The sequence below is a fragment of the Ursus maritimus genome, unplaced genomic scaffold (assembly GCF_017311325.1).
Source record: "Ursus maritimus isolate PB19 unplaced genomic scaffold, ASM1731132v1 scaffold_12, whole genome shotgun sequence".
NCBI lineage: Eukaryota > Metazoa > Chordata > Mammalia > Carnivora > Ursidae > Ursus > Ursus maritimus.
The window spans coordinates 49,245,787-49,269,963 of NW_024423564.1; the positions used below are offsets into that span (position 1 = coordinate 49,245,787).

A 24,177-nucleotide genomic window follows, 5' to 3' on the forward strand; every position below is an offset into this window, starting at 1 on the left:
TGTGTGTGTGTGTGTATACATATACATATATATATGTATATATTAACTCATTTTTGGTTTCAGTTTAAAATGTTTTCCAGTTTTGTTTCTGAAGTAAGTCTTTTATAAGTAAATGTATAGTTATAGTAAATAAGAATGTCTGCCTATGTATAAAATAGTTGTATTAATGTTATCTCATTTCATTTATCTTTTTAAAAGGAATACTTATTTAAATAATTAAATGAACAAAGAATTGTCCTATTTTCTTATTTGTCATTGCCAACTGGAAATTAATTTTTATGTTATTAATAATAAACTTAATGCTATTTAAAATTTCACAGTATCTTTGGACAATAACATAAATATTAATATTCTTATGTCATACAAGTTCAAACACTAAGATGTTTCTAGGGGCTTTATAATCAAGTATGTTTTTAAAACAACCTAAAACAAAGTTTTCTATTAGTTTATCCACCTCATAATGATATCAGGTATATATTTATTAATGGGTAATTCAAATTTTGAAATATTACTAACCTCCGAGGAAACACCTATGTAAATTTAAAAAATCACAAGTATACCTTACTTAGGATAGCTCATTCTCAATCTTCTTACTGCCTTTTGATTATAAATTTAAAAGAAAGAAAGATTATCTCATGAAGCAAGTGATGGCAGGAAAGAGAAACTCAGTGCCAGTTAGGCAAAGAACATTCATACGGTTAAAACTTGTGAGTCATTAGCTGGACAGGGAGACTGCCACATCGAACAACTCTAGTCTGTTAGCAGAGTAGAAATACTCAATGCATCTGGTAAAATTTAGAAAATGGAAGGCTTTGCTTTCCTCAAGGTCTCGTTTATCCATAACTAGGCATAGATCTTTACTAATTCCATATTGGGAAACAGTGATCGAAGGAGGCCAAGGAGAACGGGCATGGGAGCTGGATGCTAATAGACCGACACAACTGCTGTCAAAGGGACGGATTCAGATGTTGCCATACTTCTCTTCACACTGATTCAGAGGATTTGTTTGGGTAGAACTTGAGGCAGGTTATGACCTAACCACTTTAAAGAATCCAGGCACAGTGAGCAAGCCGTGTAGTTTAGGAGAGCACGTGGGTTGTGATGTTAGCCGGGTCTGGGCTCTTGGCTTAATGCTTAATGACCTTGGGCTGACCACTTCACCTCTTGAAGCCTAAAGTAAGTGATCTGTAAAATAAGCCTTCGGTTTTTCCCGGCAGGGTCATCATGAGGATTAAACGAATGACATGTGTCAAGAGTTTGGCATGGGTCGGTAATCATTAAACACTGCTTTTATTTTTTTCATTCTCTGATTAAAAATGTTGATGGGTTTTCCTAGTAAATAACTGAATTGACTAGTTTTGCTATATATGGTCTAAATCAGAAAATAGAAATTCTACAGAAACCTACCCAGTTCGCAGTGATCTGTTTAATATCCCAATCAAAGAAATAATTGACAACATAACAGCAAAGAAGACCATTCCTGATAAAAGTCTAATGTCTTGTTGCCTGTTGTCTGAAAGAAAGAAAAATAAGTTTAGCTAAGCATTAGTGTCCGTGGGATGTCAGAATCATTGTTTTCTCTACTCTGTGCAAAGCAAAAGTCATTGATCTCAAAGGAAAAAGGGAAGGGGAGAACAAAATTAACTTTTACCTTGGGCTGTGTGTACAGTGACTGTCTTTGCAAACTGCACAATACCTTTTTTCTGAGAAAATTGGGCCGCATATATCTGGTATCAGTGGGTTTCTAGAAGTGCATCTCTGGCAAATGTGGTCAACGTTAGACATTTTTTCTGAGCTTATGCATGCATATTTTATATAAAAGTGTTTAGTGATGAACCTCATTTGTTTTGTCTGACACAAGTGAGAATTCCCAATTGCTGGTACACAGTCTAAAGCTGGCCACAATCACAACTGAGGTTTATTGGGTTTTCTTTTTAACCTTTAGAGCAAGACAGAAGTTATGTAGAATTTGTCACCACTCTTCTAAATTTATTGTTCATGAATGTTTTTCTGCCAAGAAAGGACATTTGTTCTACTTAAAACAATTTATAAGAAAGAAATTCAAGTTGCTGTATATCTTGCACTCATATTTTATCTTAAAAACAATGCTTTTTTTGCGTTTTGAAGCATCAATTAATCAACCCAATCTTTAAGCAATTAATATGATATATTCAACACATGTTACCTACTAAGCTCATTGCATTTTCTCCCTAGTACATGAAAAAAATCCTATTTTCTATTTTCAAATATAGACTATTATTGAGACATGACTATCACACTGGAGTTTGTTCTGAGTGATGATAGATATTGGCCTCCTTTCCATCCTCATTCCTTCCTTCCTCATTCCCTTTAGCAAATATTTATCAGATACTTACCATGTGGCAGACATTTCACTGGCCCTGACCTCATTATTTCTCAGTTGCTCCTGACATGCACCTGGGGGTCTCCAGGCTGTCTGGTCCCTCTCCTAAAGCCAACTGGTAGGCAGGGGCCAGGCCAGCATAGCTTAGCTTACTCCAAAGTGCCAGGGGTGAGGGTGGGGGACTCTGGGTGGCTCAATCGATTAAGCATCCAACTTTGGCTCAGGTCATGTTCTCAGGGTCCTGGGATTGAGCCCTGGGACCGTCCTGTATTGGGCCCTGTGTGGTGGGCTCTCTGCTCAGTGGGAGTCAGCCTGAGGATTCTTTCTCTCTCTCTGCCCCTCCCCCAGCTCACGCATGTGCCCGCTCCCTCTCTCAAATAAATAAGTAAATCTTAAAAAAAAAACCCAACGCCCCCCCTCCCCTCCAGCCCAAAGTCCCAAGGGAGATATGGAATTAGTGTTTTTCTGGGACTAAAACTCTAATTCTGAAGATTTCATACAACTAATGGTGCCACATACCTTTGGGCATTAGTGCCTAGGAGAGAATAGAGAATTTTCACAATAACATGGGGCCAGGCAGCCAGGTACAGGGGTCTAAGGATACAACAGAGTGATCAAGAGATAACCAGAGATACACGGGTTCACATTGGGCTCTGCCCTTTACCAGCCCCGTAACCTCGCTGAAACTCAAGTTACCTCTTCTGTAAAATAGAGATCATAACATCTATCAAATAGGGATGCTGTGAGCTCCTGGCCTCCCCAGTTCCCACAGAAATACCAAGGTGTAGACCTAAGTAGGCATCTGTAATTAGAGATCTGTACTGGGCCTAAACACTTGGCTCATTGATTTACATGTACACATTCAGAATGGCCTCACCTTGCTTCATGTTTCTTCATAATACTTCACCACAACCTGACTCTTTTCTTCTTATTGTTCTGTTTATTGTTTTTCTCCCCATCTGTCCAAAATGGAAGCTTCATGAAGACACGGCCTTTGTTCATTTTTTTTCACTGCTAATTGCCCATCCAGAATAGTGCCTGGCACATAGTAGTTGCTTAATGAATATTTGTTGAATAAGTGAATGAAAGTCCCAAGAATGTCAATGTAACCTGCAAAAATTCTGATACTATTCCTGCCAGATTTCAATGCAGGGAGATACATGGTCTACCAGTGGTCAGAGGTGAAATAGTATGCCTGAAGTTTTTCAATTTGAAATTTCTATTTAGAGTTATATTTGTCCATTGCACAACTCGATCTCACAACTTTTTATGCCTAAAATATTCAGGTAAGCTCATCAAAGGAAAATACTGAGTCATACTAATGAAACAGGAGCTGGTTTATACAAGAGAAAGAACACAGACTTCAGGATTTGAAAACAGGATTTGAATTTTAGTCTGTCACTTCTTGTGACCTCGAACAAGTTCCTCAGCCTCTCTGAGCTCGTTTTCCCATCTATTAAATAGATATATAACACTTGTCTCAGCTGGTTGTTTGAAGATTGAACAAATAGTGTAGACAACCTCCTAGCACATGGTAGACACTGAAATACTGTTTTTTAAGAAGGAGTTTTGGGGTCTTGAGCCCCAGCACTCATTGAAATGAAAATGTATCCAACCCATAGCAAAAGCTGGCAAAGTCCACCTAAATCGTTCTTTAAATTCAGTTTTAAGTGGATCTTTATTGATTATTTTCCTATAGAAAGCATATAGCATATCTTATTATCAAGAAATTTATGCCTGACACATGATTTTTCCGTTGGAGGATTCAAACAGATGATTAGTAAAGACAATCCAAAAAACCCAAGTAGTATTTTCTTACCAGAAGTAAGATGTCCTTTAAAGATGGAAGCAATTAGATGCTCAGAATTCTGAGTATCATGTTGGAATGATTTCCATGTGATCTGGGGAACTTCAACAAAATGAAAATAGGGTGAGTTTCTTACATTTTGCATTCAGGTTACCCAGTTGCCTAAAAGAGTCTCTTCACTTGTTTGGAGATGATTAAAGTACCCTTTAATAGGCTTCAAAGTGAAATAAAAGCAAAAGCCTTCGAGTATGAGTGTCTTTTCTTCTCCTTTTTATTTAATTGGGCAAATCCTAAAGAAGGAAACACTGAAAGGACAATGAAAACTACCTAGGGTTTGTAAAACTTCAAGATGTGTCCTCTAATTTCATGAGGCTTCTAGGCAACAAATACCAAGGAGCTTTATTTAATTCATTGACCAAAAAATGCACAATAACTGGTCTCTACTTGATTCCTTCCAACGGATGATACAGTAAGTTTAGGTTTCCTGAAGAGCCTCCAAGATGTGTCACTTTTGCCTTTGCACAATCTTTGAGATACTGTTGGTGAACAGTACCTTGGCTCCATAAAAGAAGGCCAGTTTTGATTAGCAGACACTTTGAGGTTATTACACAGGGGTGGAATGCTATTAATGACTTCCCTCTGCTCCTTTCCCACTGGCAAAGATCCTGGCCAGCCCTGTCTAGTCATAAAGACTGTGAGGACACGGCTAATGAAAGCTTCTGACCGGGGTGTGGTGAGCAGCCTTGGCAGCTAACTCGCTTTCAGTCTGAACCCAAAAGAGTCCTGGAGCTTTCTTACTCATCTCCTCCCTCCTGATAATTAAAAGCTGCCAGAGGTGAATTCAAGGACACTATTCTTCCAGCTGACAGAAGACATTCCTGAAAATGGTTCTAAGCTCTGGATTCCCAAGAGTGCCTCAAGCCCTATTTATTCAGTTATCCTGATTTCAGTGTTCAGATTTTTCTTTTTGAAGAATTACTTGTGGGGCCAGGGAGAAATCATGACTTGAGGCAGGCTTGACTTCCACCGTGATATCACAGGCTTGTATAACAAGCTAAGTGGCCCAGACAGCTCTCTTTGAGAAAAATACCATGGAGTTTAAATAAAAAGCTTCCTGTGGTCTTTGGAAATTTTTGAAACAGGTTGACCTGGGTGCAGGCACAGGCTCAGTAGTTTTCTAAGAACAATGGGCAGGGAATTTTAGAAGGTGAAAACATCAGAAGAGCCAAAAGTTCTTTTCTGTGTTTTTATTCTGTCTTCTCTGCAGCAAGAGGAAAATGTTGCGCTGTGAATTGTGACAAATCAGAAATTCTTTTTGGCTTCTCAATGCTTCACTAAGTCTCTTTTGTTCCCGAGTATTTGGTTCCATCAAACTCTGGGAGTAAGGTTATGCCCCAATGGTCACCAGCCAAGTTTATTCACCTAAATGAGTATTTTGCAAGCTGACGTTCAGTCTTGGGGAGCCCAAGCAGGAGTCTGCATCTACATTATTTTGAAATGTTAAGACTAGACATATTACATTAAAATGCAATGCAATTTTCAACTTGGCAAGATCATGAGTTTATAGCATATGTTGCTAGATTATTTTTGTTTTCACTTTCATTATTTTAAAATTAGCATTTTTATTTAAAAGTAATATGTGGTGCTGTGGCTTTTAATGCAGGTTAACTTAATTCTGTTGTCTAAACTACAGGTGATTATTTAGCAATGAAACTTCGATTATTAATTTGCTTCACATAAAAATAATGTTCATCTCTAACTAGGGCTTTATTAGCCCTAATAGGGAGAATAAACAATCATCCTTTAGGGTCTTTTTGTTATCATAGTTTCACATCAACCAGGTGCATTAATTCAAATTAGATTAAAGTCACTTAAAAGAGATGATTAGTTATCAGAGGTAATTTCACAAAGAATCAGATATCTGAAGTGAGACAAATTATAAACAAGATAGAGAAGAAATCAAGCCAGTGGCAGAATTTTTAAGCACAGGACTGAAATGAAGCTGTATATAATATATCCTTCATGGTATACTGCCACCAAGTGGCTAGGTCATTTCTTTTAAATCATACCTAATATTTATCGTTATAAAAGCAGTAACCTTAATAGAGAGAAGAATTTTAAGAGGACAATAGAAAGGGAGAGAAAAAGAACAATCCCTAATCCTATCCCCTTAATTCACTTGCCGTTAGTATTTTATAGTATTTCCAGTATTTTGACACAGGAAAGCATTCACAAACGCAGAATGATGTACACACACACAAAAATTTATAGCTAAAAAACATCTGTGTCTGTCAGCTCTAATCATCAGTGCGTTGCCTAATGTGCTAGAAAAATCTCATGATATTTTCATTATTAATTTAATATCTATGGTGCTATATCCATAATGAGACAATTCTGTCCCTACTTGTTTCTCTCACAGCATGTGCCTGAGTATACTCAGAAACTCAAATTATCTCTAATTTGGTAAGAATCTTATACAAACTGGTATCAGACTTTAGAATTCTTCTTGCCAAAGACAGTGCATTTAAACGAAATTTAGGGGGAAGTTAGAGTAGTTTTTAAACAACAAAAAAAAATGTAGTCTCGTATTCTTGAACAATACTAGAAGCATATAACATAACTACATTCTGTACCCTATCAAATGCCAGCCTGTTTTAATCAAATCTGCTCAAAAGTGCTTGGTTTTAGTCATCACGTATTTCTTCTGTTTCTGAGGGATGATACCAAATCCGTCTCCTCTTGCCTCTCACTCTATGCCTATACCACGGGGCAGAGTGTGTTTTATTATTCTTTTTAAGTGACCATTCATTGAGTACTGAATATGCCCCAGGTAATGTACTAGACTTTACATGCTTTCTCTCATTTAATCCTTACAAAACCTAATCAGGCAGAAAATATTATTGTCCTCATTTCATGGATGAAGAAACAAAGGTGTAAAAAGGATAGGTGACTTAACCGAAGTCACCTAGGTAGAGGTCAAAGAGTGAAAGTTCCCATCCAGTCCTGACACGTAGTTTGTGCTGGTCACTGGCTCCATTAATTAATAACCTCACTTCTGCAGCAGGATGGCTCTGGATGGGGCGGCTCAGTCAGCCCTGCAACAGCTGCTCCCATGCTGAGACTTAGCCATTGCTCCTCTGGAGGTGGCCACAGTTTGTTAGAGCTGCCTGGCCTTGTAGGACTCCAGCCCACACCATGATGGGCTCTGGCTGAGCTGACCCATGTAGCACTGATTCCTAGAATCTTCCAGCCTACAGTTATTTCCTTCTGAAAGCCAACTATTTTCTTTGATTATACTATCAAGGCACACTAATTGTAGGATGCTTGAAAAGTATGGAAGAGTATGGAGAAGAAAGTGCAATTTTATGTTTGTTCACTAACTAGAAGCAATCATTTTTTAAAAATATTTGTCAACAGTCCTTTGTGCCTATCTGTACCCTAGTGGAGATCATTCTCTTTACTAAGTGTTGTGTCTTGTTTTTTCCTTTCTTTCAATATTATGTCATGAACATTTCCTTATTTTACTTAAAAAATGTCCAGAACTTTCATGCTAATAATAATTTAATATTTCATCATGTTTGTACTGTATTCAATCATCACCCTATTGAGAAACTGTCTAGCTTGGTGGTTTCAAACGCCATCTTTGGATTCAGACAAAACTCACTTCAAATCCTGGCTCCACCACCTGGAGTTGCATGGCTCTGGGTAGGTTGTTTAACCCCTCTGTGACCAGTGTCTTCATGTGTAAAATGGGATAATAATAGCACTTCACCCCTGAGATCTAATAGTTCACATCAAGCACTTAGTACCGTACCTTACACAAATTAAAAGCTTAATAAGCATTAGCTATTGCTTTTAGACTTTTAGATTGTTTCCAAATTCTTACTATTATAATGTTTGTATAAATATTTTACATAAATCTTTTTTCCATATCTCTCCTTATTTCCTTTTTTAAAAAAAGATTTTATTTATTTATTTGACACAGAGAGAGCACAAGCAGAGGGAGCTGCAGGCAAAGGGAGAAGCAGACTCCCCACTGAGCAAGGAGCCCAATGTGGGACTCAATCATAGGACCCTGGGATCATGACCTGAGCGGAAGGCAGATGCTTAACCAACTGAGCCACCCAGGCATTTCTCTCTTTATTTCCTAAGGCTAGATTTCTGTTAATGGAATTACTGGTCCAAAGGGTATGGACATTTATAAGTCTTTATTTACCTTTGCCTTTGCTAATCTTGGTGTCAAAGCCATGCTACCTGAGGCCTATATCTTAAAGGCTTTGACCAGAGCTGACAGAAGAACCTTTCTAGACGCTTCTTTCAGTAGGTTCTAGATACAAGAGGTGTCATATTAAAAGAGACAAAGGGTGTTTTTCAAATTATTTTTCTTAAAACATAAACATCTCCTTTTGGGTTCTCTCTTCCTAATCTCCTTCTAATAATCGCAGCTGTTTCACAGTATTTACGTCCTATTTCCCCAGGCCAGTTTAGTTCTAGGGTTGAAATTCAACATTATTGGGCTAAGGGTAAGGGTAAGGATTCGACACTAGTCTGAGTCAGCTGACAAAGCAGAAGACAATGGGCAGACCTATCGAATAGGCAGCAGAAGCCCAGGGCAGGGAAAATGATATGTCAGAACAAACTCATTACCACACCTAGAAAAACAAGTCAAATGATGAATCATTTCATGAGTTACAGTGTCATCCTTGTTGTATTAAGGATAGGAGGGTGTGCCTAGACGTATTCAAGGGATTATCTTCATGCTTATGTTCCTAGCTCTAAGTACTTGGTATGCATAGGGAGAAAGAGGTAAGAAAGAGAAATATATGTATCATGATCACATGTTTAAAGAAAAAGATTAAGATAAGAGGAAAAATAAAAAGCAGTGGTAACCCAGGAAATTTTCTTACGTGACATGGAATACACGGAGTCATGGGTCTGATGTCAATGTGTAACAAAATTCTATGTGCAGGAATGGGCAGCTTCCAAGTCTTATTCAGTAGCTTAAGATTCTTCAAAAATGCAACCTTACTCTCAAGCATAGCATGTGCCTATTCCTGAGTCTGAATAGTCTAGTGGACATTTGTCATTTTTTAGTTGCCCGGCACCTGGACGTACTTCTTTGTGGGCATCCTAAAATAGGTAAGAAGCAGGTAAGGCTTCCCGCTGTGGATGCGTCAGTCTCCCCATTGCCAGCAAGTAGCTACAAGCAGATGACCTAAACCTACCCGATCAGAAGCTTTCCTCTTGGAAACTTGGAACACTCAGCTCCAGGAAATTTCTTATAGCAGCAGCTCTATCCAGGGTCTGGTCACAGTAGCACCATGGGGCGTCCAGGAGGGCACCAGGCAGGCAGTGGCAGTGACCACAATGCCAGCTACAGGGTCTTCACCAGATTCTTCCTAGGCTGCAATTTTGGCTGCGGTTCTGGCTCCTGCTATCCCTTGTATCCTACTTATGACCATTTTGCCAGCCCTCCTACTGATTTCTAGCTATCTTTCTAATAATTCCTTTTCTGCTTAAGAGAACAAATTTGACTTTTTTTTTTTTTGGTAGTAAAAATTGCAGCAATAGGTGGTGGGGTTAGATAGGTGAGGAGATGTGGTAGGACAAATAGTGATCACCCTCCCCGTCCCCCCAAAGGTCCATGTCCCAATCCTTGGAACCTTCGAGTTTATAAATATATTTATATAATCTATATGACAAATATTTACTTGCTATATTTATATTTAGCTATATTTTATATAATTATTTGCTATGATTATATTAAATATTTATAAAATATTTACATATAAATTATATAATTTATATAGCAAATACACATTTATATATATATTTATGTAATTTTTATAACAAAAGGGACTTGAGATGGGGAAATTATCCTAGATTGTGGGTGTGGGTCCGAATGAAATCACAAGAGTACTTACAAGAAGAAGGCAGGAGGGTCAGAGAAAGAGATTGGAAGATACTATGCCTCTGGCTTTGATGATGGAAGATGGGGGTCACAAGCCAAGAAATGAGGGCAGCCTCTAGAATCTGGAAAAGGCAATGAAACTGATTCTGTCCTAGAGCCTCCAGAAAGAATGTAGCCTTGCTGATATCTTGACTTTAGCCTAGTGATTTTGGATTTTGGATTTCTTATCTCCTGAATTATAAAATAATAAATTTGTGTTGTTTTAAGTCACATAGCATATGGCTTAAGTTTCTAATAACTGGTTAAGCAACAATAGGAAACTAATACGGAAGATAATTACTTCCTCATAGAAGAGCATAATCTTTATTCTTTATTAGTGGATATTGTGAGCTTCGGAGAGACTGTAAAACTCTTATGCATTATTTTTTTTTATTTTGTAGAACTCTGCTTCTTTATTAAGAATAGGACATGAAGAAGATTAAATAAATCCAGGTGAAGAATCTAAACTGATTAATATTTCAGGGAACACTGTGTGTCTGTTTAACCTGGTTTAGTAACCATGAATCTACACATTTATGATCCATCTCAAATTAAATGAGTCAGAAACCCTTAATCACAAGTAACGGATTTTTTGAAAAGTACAATTCTGTGTATCAGCCTCTAATCTGCGTTCTATATAATATCACTTATATTTAGTTCCATTGACATAACATTTGTTTTTTTCTCTTGTAGTCACTAAAAGATCTGAAAAATTAATGAGAGTCTTTAAGGAGTCATTGGTAATGCAACAACCAATGGTGTTTTGTGAGAACAAAACACACTGTGGTTTAATATCTTGCTCATACTTGCCCTCCTCTGGAGAATTGTCAAAAAAAAAAACAATATGATTTCTCTGGGAAACTTTCCTACATCAAGTAGCAATTCAAGCAAGTTAATTAATCTTTATGAAATATGACTGCCCTTCCCTCAGGCCTCTGACTTGTCATTAATGGGATTATGGAGCCTGTGCCTTTCCTTCATTGCAAAGAGACTTGTATTGCAACACAGTTGGACAACAGTCCTGCGCAAAAGTCATCTGTTCACCTTTTTCTTTTTTCTTTTTTAATATCAGTAATATTGAATTTAGGCTACTGACTTTCACATTTTCAATGCTGACTTTCTACACTCACAAATTAGCTTCTCCCCTTTGGGGCTCTTTCTGTACTGCATAAAGACCCCAGGAATTTTTCACAGTGACTTTCCAGGTTGGTGGGCTAGAAGCTCCAAATTCAGCAGCCCTCAATGGTTCTCAGAGCTTCAGCCGGAACTTTACATCCAGAGGCTGGGCAGGGTCTGGGCGGAAGGGGGTAATATGGGACAGGGTGGCTCACTGGCACAACGGTCCTGCACCCTGTGCTTCTGGGGATCCTGGACTGCCACGGTGGGCTGGGGTGCTCAGTAACTCAGGAAGCAGTGGGCAGGAGGAAGAGGAAGCAGCAAGGTGACAGAGAGTACTAGAGATAATGGCCTGAAATTCTCATATACCCACCCTGTTCTGACCCCCAAAACCACTATTACTAAGGCAATAGCTTGGGCAATCAGGTCTCCCCATTTCTGTCCACATTTCCTGCCCACACTCTACATCATTTTTCATGACACTTCTCTCTCTTAAAGGGTGTGTCTAACGCCTAGAGCAGTGGTTCTTACATTTTACTGCAGAAGTATCACTTGGCTAGAGGCTCAGCAATCTGCATTTTAAACTCAGACCCAAGCGTCTCTAGTGCAGATGGTCCACAGACTCCATTCCAAGAAGCACCGCTTTCTAGATATTTTATTGGACCAGGACCAGCTGGAAAAACACATTAGCAATTGGCCCATGGAGGTCCTGTCTTTAAGAGAACCACTTTTTCCAACCACACCTTGTCTTCATCTCAGACTTCCCCATCCTATTCCCTAATCTCCGGGTTCCTGGAGTCCTGTGGTTTCATTTTCATTGCCATAACCCAAACCTGCTTCCACATCTTGCATTCAGGCCAATATAGAATTAGTCGATAGCATACTGTGGTTCCCTCTTTTCTCATGTATTTGCATTTTCATAACAAACATTACATTAAAAGTGAACTTCTCCTGGCATTGTTTTATTTTTAGCTAATGTATAGAGAGGAGGATTTGGTTCAGTGGCTGAGGGGAGGTTGACACAGGACCCTCTTAGGTCTCTTAGGAAGACCAGCAAAGCTATAGTGCAGGTGCTGGAATCGCACAGGATGAGTTATGCTCTGGCTTTACTGTTATCAGCTTTATAATGTTTGGCAAAACTGCTTAATCTCCCTGAGCCTTAATCTTCTTCATCTAAACAATTGGAGTAAAACTTTTATAGGGCTTTAGTGATGAGTAAAGGACAATTCATATGTAAAATGCTTACCACAGTACCAAACACATAGTAAGCATCCAGTAAATGTTAACGATTATCTATTTATATTATTATTTATATATTTTATAGATAATATAATACAATTTATGTATTCTGTATAATTTATATATTATAATTTATATGTATATATTATAACTCACATATACTATATAAAATTATATATAATATATAAGTTATATTATTTTCTATTATTTGCATATACTATTTATTACCAGGATAAAAAACTATGCATCTCCAATCTAGAGAAACTTCTCCTGTATGTTTGCTAAAGCCTGATATTATATTCTGAGGTTTATTTTTTTCTTTTTTAGTATAAGACTTTGTTTTCCATTGAAGTCCAAATACTCGGGGTGCCTGGATGGCTCGGTTGGTTAAGCCTCTGCCTTTGGCTTAGGTCATGATCCCAGGGTCCTGGGATGGAGTCCTGCATTGAGCCCCACATTGAGCCCCTGCATCCTTGCTCAGCAGGGAGCCTGCTTCTCCCTCTCCCTCTACCTGCTGCTCCCCTTGCTTGTGTGCGCGCGCTCTCTCTCTCTGTCAAATAAATAAATAAAATCTTAAAAAAAAAAGTCCAAATACTTTAAGGAAGGAAAAGAGAATAGGGCTAAAAAGTCACTTAACTCTTACTATAAACGAGTTTGGGGTTTTTGTTGTTGTTGTTGTTGTTGTTTTTGGAGACTAGGTTTTTAAAGACCAGGGAAAGTGATACAGAAGAATGCTGGGAGTTTGCAAGACAAGCCATATCTACTGCGTGATTTGCCCTGCAGTACCATCTTGGCATAATTTTGAAAACACATTGCTTTGAGATAAATCACCTACATAAGGATTTTAGAGAGTAAAATAGCAAATTCCTGCATGGAAGGATCCTAATTGCCTGGGCTGTCTTTCTGCATAAATAAATGAACCTTTAATTAGTAGAAAATTGGCTGGTCAAAAAGCCCCATTATCAAACAAGTTGGTTAATTAAAGTATTATAGAAATTGTATCTTTTATTTTTTTTTGATTGTGAAGCAATTCAAACTTCAGTTGCGAGGTTTGATTCTTACTGCTTTTGCTTACAAGGTATTTATGGTGCCATGTAATTTATTTTTTTATGATTTTTTTACTGTCTGTCTTCTCTAAAAGAGATCTTTGTCTCCTTTGTTCTCGGAGATTCTGCAGTACATAGCAAGTGGTTGGTGCATGGTAGAGGCTATTTGAATATTTCATGAATGACTAAGTGAATGACTGTCTTTTCCTAGATATCTTTTTAAAAACCAATTAATATTTAAAATTTATTAAAAGGCAGTTTGGCAACTTGCATCAAGCATCTTAAAATGTGCTTAAGTCTTGGTTCAATAAGATCTAAACACATAAGGGGAATTTATATAAAGAGCTATTCCAAGAAGTTTATTGATAATGGAAAAAATGGAATAATCTAGATATTGTTGAAATAGGGAAGTGATTCAATGTATTATAGTACATCCATACACTGTGTGGCCATTAAATAGATTTTTAAACTCAACAAGGGAGACTAAGTAGGAAAATCAGGATATAAAACAATATATACACCACAACACCAATCATTTAAAAAATGACAGAGAAATACACATACCTATGATTTTACTTATATGTGGAATATAAAAAAGAAAACAAATGAACAAACAACCTCTCTCTTAAATACAAAGGACTGGTGGTTGCCAGAGGGAAGGAGGGGGATGGGTGAAATAGATACAGGAATTAAGAGGTACAAACTTCCAGTTAAAAAAGAAGTACGTCATGGAGATGAAAATTACAACATAGGGAATAGAGTAAATAATATTATAAAGATGTTGTATGATGACAGATGGTGACTACACTTATAGTGAGCACTGATTAATGTATAGAATTGTTGAATCAATGCCTATACCTGAAATTAATATTCATTGTATGTTAATTATACTTTAATAATAAAAAACACATGCACAGGAAAAAACTAGTGTTAAATTCATTAAAATGTAAACAGCAGTTATTTCTAGGTTGTATATTACAATAAATTTGCATTGCTTTTACAAAAGAAAAAAGAAATTTTCGAAAAGATTTAATATTAGCACTTTCCCTACACATAGTCATCATTTTTCATTTAACGTGTCTTGGAAGAAATTTGTACCAGAAGAAGTTTATAGTTCCTCTTAGCTACATGTTAAATTGGATAGATGCAAGTTTTCAGGGATATTTAATTTTAACTAGTATTTTTTCCTCTTAAGTGATTTTTCCCCCCTTAGGAAACAAAGACTTTACATTTAGACTCATTGTGAGGTGGCTGTGGTTTCTGTTTTCTTCCACCTGAGGTTTAGGACCTTTGCCTTTAAAAGAGAACATTTGTAGTCCTATATTTAACTTGTAGAATACTTTAATAAGCTGTTCCTTCACTTCGATGTAATTGGTTAAAGAAAGAAATTGATGAAATTGCTGAGAGCTGGTGACTAAGAAAACTTATGTTCTTGTTTAGGTGCTATTAGTCACTAGCAATGTGCTATTTAGCAAGTCATGCCTCAGTTTTCTCATTTGTAAAATGGTGCCAAGTAGACTACCAAATATGGCTGGTGTAAAGATCAGACAAGCTTATACATAGTAGTACTTCGCAAGTGGTAAGTAAATACAAGTTATCAATTTGAGTCATCTTGCTAGACAATTCTAAATTTCATTTAAAAATAACAGTTATCAACTAAATTTTCACTATTATAAAATGGCATCTAAAGTCCTAAGAACTTTTAGCAATATAAACTTAAGAAAGAATATCTTAATTTAAAACCTAACTTTTAAAAAGGAAGTGATAGCGGCACCTGGGTGGCTCAGTCGGTTAAGTGTCTGCTTTCATGGGGGTAAACAGAAGGGGGAATGAGCCACGAGAGACTATGGACTCTGGGAAACAAACTGAGGGCTTCAGAGGGGAGGAGGGTGGGGGATTGGGATAGGCCGGTGATGGGTATTAAGGAGGGCACATATTGCATGGAGCACTGGGTGTTATACGCAACTAATGAATCATGGAACTTTACATCAAAAACTAGGGATGTACTGTATGGTGACTAACATAATAAAAAATTATTATTAAAAAAAAAAGTTAAAAAAAAAAGTGTCTGCCTTCAGCTCAGGTCACGATCCCTGTGTCCTGGGATCGAGTCCCACATTAGGCTCCCTGCTCATCAGGGAGCCTGTTTCTCCCTCCCCCTCTGCTGCTCTCCCTGCTTGTGCTCTCTCTCTCGCTTTCACATAAACAAATAAAATCTTTTAAAAAAATAAAAATAAAAAGGAACTGATATTATAAATTGTTCCCTTGGTAATGCATTTCTAAGATTTGGGCATTAGGGGGCGCCAAAAGAACTGTTTCCTTAGTCTGCCATTTCTCTCCCTCTGCTTGTGTGGCAGCCATCAATGTTTATAAAGTATGCGCGAGTGCTTAAAAAAAAAAAAACTCAGTTCCAAGATGCTATATTATAATAAAGATGGTATTAACAATCCTGTGATTATAATTAAGTGCTTCAGCTCTGAAAAGAAAAATTTCACTCTAGGATATAAGCTACCTACAATAGGGAGCCATCTTGAGGTTAATGGGAGCCATTATGGAGTATTATGACATTTACAATAGATTCATTTTGTTTGCTTACTATTGAAGTCTATTTAGCCAAGATTTTATTGAATGACATGTGTAAATGGATAGAAAATTAAACTAATAATATTAAGAGCAGGGAAATATCTAAAGATAAACAATAGATCAGCCAGATTTTGCTGACAAAAGAATTAAATAATTCCATGTTTAAGTGTCTTAACTTTCTGATTACTTTGCATACAGTAGGTAATCAATACTTATTGATATGATTTCATTTGTGTCTCTCTTAGGAGAATATATTTTGTCAGAGTGGCCTAAAGAGTTTAACGTAACTCTTAATAATGTCTTTCAAAACAAAGTCTTAGATGATTATATGCCTCACAGTCAGTCCGGATGCTTGTAAGAAATACTTACTCTTGAGCGACCCCACAGCTACTCCCTTAGACCCATGGACACAGTCCCTCTGGGAGCAGGGACAATGAACATGCATACCAGGTGGTTTTAATTGGTTTTTATGCCCAAGGATGTTTGAGAACCATTACATAAATTGTAGTAAGCCTTAACAAAATCAAAGTAAAATGACAATTTAAAAGTAACCACCTGCCCGACAATAGTTTTGTCAATTTTGAAACAAGTCAAGAAGAAAATATATATATATATATTCAAAAGAACAGCCTAAGAGATTAAATATATAAATACACTCACCTGTTTCAGCTGTTTTATGAGAAAAGGGTGAACTCCAGGGCTGCCAGTACTTTTTACCTGTTTCTTGGCATCTCACTTGAAATATATAATTAGTGTTTGACTCCAAGTAGAATTCTGACTGTTGCTCATATGTAAAATTGGTATCAAATTTTTTAACCTAAAATGAATGAATAACAACAACGAAACAATACAGTGTGCTTTGAAAACAAACAATTATTGCATTTAGGCAGAAATGTATGGAGGACCTACTATGTTCCAGGCACTCCTCTAGACCCTGGGAAAACAAAGAATAGGGCAGTCTATATAAAACATGACCATAAATAGTCAAATACATGTTATTTAACATTAGAAGTGAAATATACATCGCTTTGTGTTCGACAGTGCTCTCAAGCTTTTAAATCTCAGGCTAAGTCCAAAATGTAATATAGTCTTAATTTTGGAGTAGCTGATTTTAATGGGATAGAAGTGGAGGACCTAAGAGCAATTGTTTGAATCCAGACTTTCTTCCACCCTGCCCTTTCGATCTCTCTTTCTCACTCTCTCTGCAGTTGGACATTTACATCAATAATTCTTCATGGATGATGAAATAATTTCACTTGCTAGTGATGACTTTTTTTTTTAAAAGATTTTGTTTATTTATTCGACAGAGATAGAGACAGCCAGTGAGAGAGGGAACACAAGCAGGGGGAGTGGGAGAGGAAAAAGCAGGCTCATAGCGGAGGAGCCAAGGAGCCTGATGTGGGATTCGATCCCATAATGCCGGGATCACGCCCTGAGCCAAAGGCAGACGCTCAACCGCTGTGCCACCCAGGCGCCCCTCTAGTAATGACTTTTGGAAAATAATTATTCATAAACTAAGCTGTTAAATTGGTCCTTATTGTAGGCTTTTGCTGATTTATAAAGCGTATTATTATATATGTGTGTGAGAGAGAAAATAAAACATTTAAGAATGTTGAGCTATGAAAACCCAGTGGAAGATAAGCATGCACATAGCTGAGGTCTAAACTTACAAATCATTTTCTGGAGCACTATGACTTTCTATAAAACATAATGAAAGATGACCCCCTAACAAGCTGGTTCAAATGAGAGAGAGAAACCAAGGCATTTACATAACTTCCGTATGTTGTGATAAGTGGATTCACTGAAAAAAAAAAGTGAAGCACGATTGAAAGTAACCATAAAATATGTCTAGAAATGCACTTAGGCAACAACCAGGAGGAAAGAGTTACCAGACACTCATGAAAAAGAAAGTTGAAACTGTCAAGATTTAAAAAAAAAAAAAAAAAAGAGCAACTCTCAAACCTACTGAGGGATTCTTCTGTGAAAACCCAATCTTAACATAAATCTTTAAAACCTTCAGTGTATTGAAAATGTAAAAATGATGAAAATATCAGTTTTGGGGATGTCATGCTCCATCTAAAGTATCGTTCAGAGTTTCCAAAAGCTGTGTCTCCATCCTTGGCTCTGGAATTTTCTGCCAAAAAGTATGACGGGCAGGCATTTAGGGTCTCCTGGGATCCAGGAAAGATTTTACTTGTAGCCAAGTTTGACTTTCAAATGCACTCTGCTTCTATTTGCTTTTCTTGGAAGGGAGTTGTTATTCTCTAGTATGTCTCTTGCCATTACATTTATAGATAAGTCCCCTTGAAGAAGAGAAATACACTAAAGTACAGCCAGAATTCTAAAATGGAAGAATTTTACAGAACTGTTAACAGATTCATTTCTACCATGAGGCAATCCAGGTGACTGCTTAGGGTCTTGTAAGCACGAGATGATACCTCAAGGTATTTTCAGAGGCAAAAATGAACACCGAGAGGGGTAATTGAGTGCCTATGTGGAGGGTATGATCTCGAGTGCAAGAAATATGACTTTAGTTTTTATAGCAGTTAATTTCTATTTAAAGCCTCAATTCTGATTGGAGGTGAGGCATAGAAACTTACTCTCCATCAATCTGAGGTACCCTCTTCTCTTAGGGTTACATTAAGTTTCTGGGAGTATCATTGGGTGGAGGGAAGGAGAATCTCTGACCTAGTAAGGCAGTTCTCTAATCCCCACTTCCTCCAACTTCCTACCTGGGGCAAGGCCCAGGGTGATGGGGCCCTTCTCAAGCACCTACCACCATCTAAACTCTTATGTTTCCTCTTCCTAACTTCCACCACCCCTCCAACTTCCCTCCTCTCTCTGCCCAATTAATCTTTACCTAGTGTTTGATGGAGGAGATGATGACTGAGAAACTATGTCTGTGACTAATCACAGTTCTTCCAAGTCTTTGTCTTACACCAGCATTTATACTTTTGAAATGCAAAGGTCAAAGGTTTGACCCTTTACTCTCTGTGTACTGTTCTATTGGCCTTACCTGGGAAAAAAAATGAATGCTTGGTTTTATGCGCTCCATGAACTACGAATCATTTTTACATTTTTAAATGGCTGTATAAAACTCAAAAGAATATTCTGTGATGCGTGGAAATTATATGAAATTCATGTTTCCATTTCCAAACTTAAAATTTTACAATGCGCATTCATTTGTATATTGCCTATGGCTGCTTTCTCACTATAAATGCAAAGTCGAGGAGTTGGATCAGAGACCTTATGGCCTGCAAAGCCTAAAATGTTTACTCTCTGGCCCTTGAATAAAAAGTTTTGCGACTTTCCGTGCTGACAGTGCTCTTGCAGACATGGTGAATGTTTCTAAAACCCATTGAATTTTCAGTAAGAGGTATAGCAAGCATCTACCCCACAAAGTGACACAGTATAAGAAGGGCAGGGACTCTCTCCAGGCCCAGGGAAAGTGGTGTTATGACAGGAAATAGAGTGGCGATGGTGGGCAGAGGAAGCCGATTTTTTGGGAAAAGTCTAAAGAGTACAAAGAAGATTGTGCTGAGACTTGAATGTGTTGAGCCCAACAGCAGATCTAAGAGATCAAGGGATGCAAGTATTTTGAACTGGGAGGAAGGGCCAAGTTCCAGTTCTAAGTTTCACGTTTTGTTTTATTATGAAGACAATAAAATCTTGAGGTTATGTTAAAAAGAAAAAGGTTGCCAATACCATAGTCGAGTTTAATTAGAGAAATGGGTCACCATTAATCCACTTACTTTGAAGGTGCAGCAAAGACTTCTCCGCCTTACCGTCACTACTGTTGGGCACTTATTAAAGTCAAACAATAATATTAATAGCTAATGTTTCAAATGTTATCTACATGAACTACACATTATAAAAATCAATGGAGATACAAAAAGCGGTTATGGAACAGCCTGCCTTCCAGGGGCTTACAGGTAAAGGATGGGGAAATAGAAGTGTAGGCAGATATATAACATGGTAATGCTCCTGAGATGGGATACACAGAAGTGAACAAGGATTACTGGTGAAGACTGTGAGCTTAATTTTTAACATAAGTTTGAGGTGCCAAGGAGATAGTTCATGAAGATAAGCAACAAGTAGATAAATATTTTCCCTATGGTGTCAGCCCTGCAGGATCACCTGAAGGACTGGCTGGTTCACTTCAATACCTCAAAGTCTTTATAGCTTAGTTAAAAGGGGATGAAAAGCAACCTCAATTCAGTAATTTTGATTTTTCAGGAGGGCTTCCTTTGCTCTACCAGACTTGTTGCATGGCTCTCCTGGAGGTTAAGATGAAGAGTAACAACAGCATTACCGAACTTGAACTCTATTCCAGACTCTGGGCTAACATCTTTAGATTATTTGATCGTCCCCACAACCATATGAGGTAGGTGTTTGTCTTATTCCTACTTTAGGTATGGGCGTAATGAAGCACAGAGAAGATAAGGAACTTGCCCAAGGTTGCATAACTAGAAAGTGGCAGAACCAAGCTTCAAATTCTGGAACCTGTCCTCTTAGCCACATGGCTTTCCTGCATGGCTGCCTGTCTCTTTGAAGTAAAGAACCTCCCTCAAGTAGTATCTGATGGAGACACAGGTGAAGTAGAAGATCAAATCTGTAGTCCTTTATGTCTCCTCTTCTTGCCTCTGACTGCCTGTCTCCCTACAGGAGGCAAAGACAACACTTCATGCATGACCCAGATGATATTGATAAGGTAGCAAATGTTAAAAGTCAAAGTTTCATTCTGGCTCTTACTGACTAGACTTGGGTCATCTGGATAGAAATGGTAATTCACGTTTTTCTGTGTGAATGGTTATATTTAGAGGAAGCATGGTAGAAGGGATAGGATACAGGTTTTGGACTGAAGCCTGTTCTTTCATTTCCCAAATATTTTTGGGGTGCCCAAAGTGACATAGGGTCTGTGAGAGGCATTTAGTTACTAACAGTGTAAGTTTGAAAAAACCTGGCTTGAGGTCTTTCAAGCTCTACATCCTCATTGCTGTAATGGAGCTGGTACTAACCTGTCCCAAAGGACTGTTAGGAGGATTAGATGAGATAAGAAACACTCTTTCAGCTCCTCAGCCTGCTTCTGAGTTACCAAGTCTCACAATGGCATAGTAGCACCAGCAGGGGGAGCAGAGAACAAGAGTTTCAACCAGAAAACAGTTGGTTTCTGAAAACCTATTCAGAGATACTGATAGTGTAATTACTTTTTGTTTTCTAAACATTGTCAGAGCCTATAATCTCCGCCTGATTATGCTAAATAAGGGAGTTCTGTATTATCAATATCATCCTATGATCATGACACTAAACAAAAGGCCCCAGGTGTCCTATTAGAATAAAATGCTATTGACTCAATATCTAACATTCAGAGGATTTCATTTGGGTTGTTTTCAAATTTACCTAAATTCCACGTTTGCAAGAGGATTGACTGTGGAATTGTGGTTTGTTTTTATCCTGCTTGTCCCAAACTTGAAGCATAGGGTTGCTGGGCACACAGATGCTGTAACTATTTCATCAATGAATCCCGCAGGATCCACACGTGGTAATTGACCAAATGATGTGGAACATGGGCTTATATCTAAATGTACTGTAAACCGTAAAGTTCCTATCACATTTCTGATTTGAATGAGCAGGGGTAAATAAACAAGTTGATGTCAGGGATTTATTTTTAAAGAACAATCTTTAAAGTATGTCATGAAATCAGTGTAGTTTTACCTTCATCTTTTTATCTTTAAACATATTGCTCTGCAGCAAAACGGATGGTTAGTGTGACTCCAAAGATTAGTGTTAAATACGTATCATTTTATTTAACTCCCTGAAAACAGGTCAAGTCAAACATGATACATAACTCTTAATTAAACAGACAGAAAGTCCACTCCTTAATTAGCGTGACTAAATAGCGGTTTATTGTACTTAATAATAGAATGGCATTTCTTTCGAAATACACCAAAATCGGAACATTTTCCTTCGTCCGACTAGTCTTCTTCCATAGTTCAAATTAGTTTTTATTATAACGTTCCCAGGTGCTGTCACGTGACGTGATTGCATTAATGCACCTTGTACCCATGCCTCTCCTAAGTCGGTTGGTAACTTACCACTGATATTTAAGGATAGTTTGTCTAGACATTCACTTTTTACCTTAGTCTCATAGAAGACTGAGGCCTATATTAGTAACAAATCTTACATTTTGAGTTGCACTTTTAATTTAAAAAGAGACTCTCATGAATCTGAAGTTCTTCTTTTTTGAAGTTATTACCAGAGATGCTTTTAAATTTCAGCATAGAATGCTTACATTTTATATATCCTCACTGATGTAAATTTCACCCTATGGGGCACTGAATTACAAGGAGCCAAACAGATCCCTCTTAGCTGGACATTTGTCTGTTTAGCAACTTAAAAAAGGTAGGAGGACATTTTCAGGAAACATCTCTCCGTTTGGAAGCATATGGTAATGATTATTAAAATTAGAGTGGTTTAGGGACTCTGGGTGGCTCAGCCGATTGAGCCTTGGCTCTTGGTTTTGGCTCAGGTCATGATCTCAGAGTCGTGGGATCTAGCCCCGAATTAGGCTCGTACTCAGCTCAGGGTCTGCTTGAGATTCTCTCTCCCTCTGCCCCTCCCCCCCTTTCTCTTCCTCTCTCTCAAATAAATAAATAAATAAATAAAATCCTTAAAAAAAAACCAGAGTGGTTTAAGGAGCACCTGGATGGCTGTCAGTAGAGCACGCAGCTCTTGATCTCGGGACCATGAGTTCAAGCCCCATGTTGGGCAGAGAGATGACTTAAAAGACCCCAACTAGCTAGAGTGGTTTGAGTATCAGACACACAGATAAAAACATGAAAAATAGATCATCGTAAGTCCACTGTGGGTTGGCTTTTCTTTCAGTCACTTACGTGCTAAAGAATAGTGAAAATTAGCTTACCTTCCATGTTTGGTTTGTTGTAGCCTTGTATCTCATTTCACAGGAAATATTTTTAATTGCTGTTTGACTATGCCAGTGAATTATGGTCTTGGGCATTGTAGTATTTATAAACTCAGCCCTGGAAATGATGGATGCAGAAGGTATCGCTAGATAAATAAATAAATAAATAAATACTCAGCAGTTTAAAACTTGCCTTGAGAGAAATCAGTATCTTTTCATCAATATATAGACATGTTAAAACTCAAAATACTAAAAAACAATTTCATGATCTAATTAATAATTAATGAATTTTTTTCTTGTTTTTATAAGCTACTATGTAGGAGAAAACTGCTGCTGTTAAGTGAAATTCTATTCAACCTATTTTCCATTTCTTTTAAGGGGTACTCTTATAGTCCACCTTTCCTCCACCCCCAATTCCCTTATAATCCTAACTAATGAAATTCTAAACTTTATTAACAAAAGAGACTGAAAAAGAGATAAAGGAGATATCTCTTTCCTCCTGCATCTGTTTAGGGAAAAATGATGTTTTGCATTCTAAATTTAGTTCAGAGACTCTGACTTGATAAGATGTTAAATTGAGACCTTTCACAATATTTTTATTCTCTTGTGTCATAGGGAAACTTATATGAATAATTAGATCTATTGCTAACTTATTTTTTTATCTATTAAAATAAATCTGTACTTGAAAGTGTGATTTGAACAAAGCAAGTCTCGTAAGACTCTAAGACTTTATAAATTATTGCCATGCTCTGTGATAATAATTTTCAAAGGGAAACTGAAATTCTGATGGGTTACGTTACTATTGTTTTGTTGTACTAGGAGTAATGGTGTAACTAGAATCTAGGTATTTCTAAACTGTATTAATTCTTATACATTTGTTCTGTCTGAACAGAATGAAATCATTGGCACTTCCCATTTCTCCTATGTGCACCACAGAACAATGAAAACCTATGACTTTGTTAGATGTATTATTTAATGAACTGAAGAGCTTGTATGTTTGTTTTCAAGGACCATTATTATAGCTTAATATTCTCTACGGATTAGTTTCCTTTTCATTTATTCTAGGTGTATAAAGTATTCTTTGGGAATATGATTGCTTTATTATTAATGATTTATTATCTAAAATTATATGCCCAGGTATATGATTTATAG

The 24,177-nt window shown here is 37.4% G+C and overlaps 1 protein-coding gene across 1 annotated transcript in view; it reads right to left on the reverse strand.

The window, feature by feature from the left end:
- Positions 1-24,177, reverse strand: part of IL23R (interleukin 23 receptor) — a 57,281-nt gene that overhangs the window by 6,597 nt on the left and 26,507 nt on the right. Inside the window, exons 6-9 of the mRNA XM_008690741.2 lie at positions 23,026-23,171; positions 16,764-16,920; positions 4,182-4,271; positions 1,408-1,513 (exon numbers count right to left, since the gene is read on the reverse strand). Coding sequence (XP_008688963.1) covers positions 1,408-1,513; positions 4,182-4,271; positions 16,764-16,920; positions 23,026-23,171 — 499 coding nt within the window. The remainder of the gene's footprint in view (positions 1-1,407; positions 1,514-4,181; positions 4,272-16,763; positions 16,921-23,025; positions 23,172-24,177) is intronic.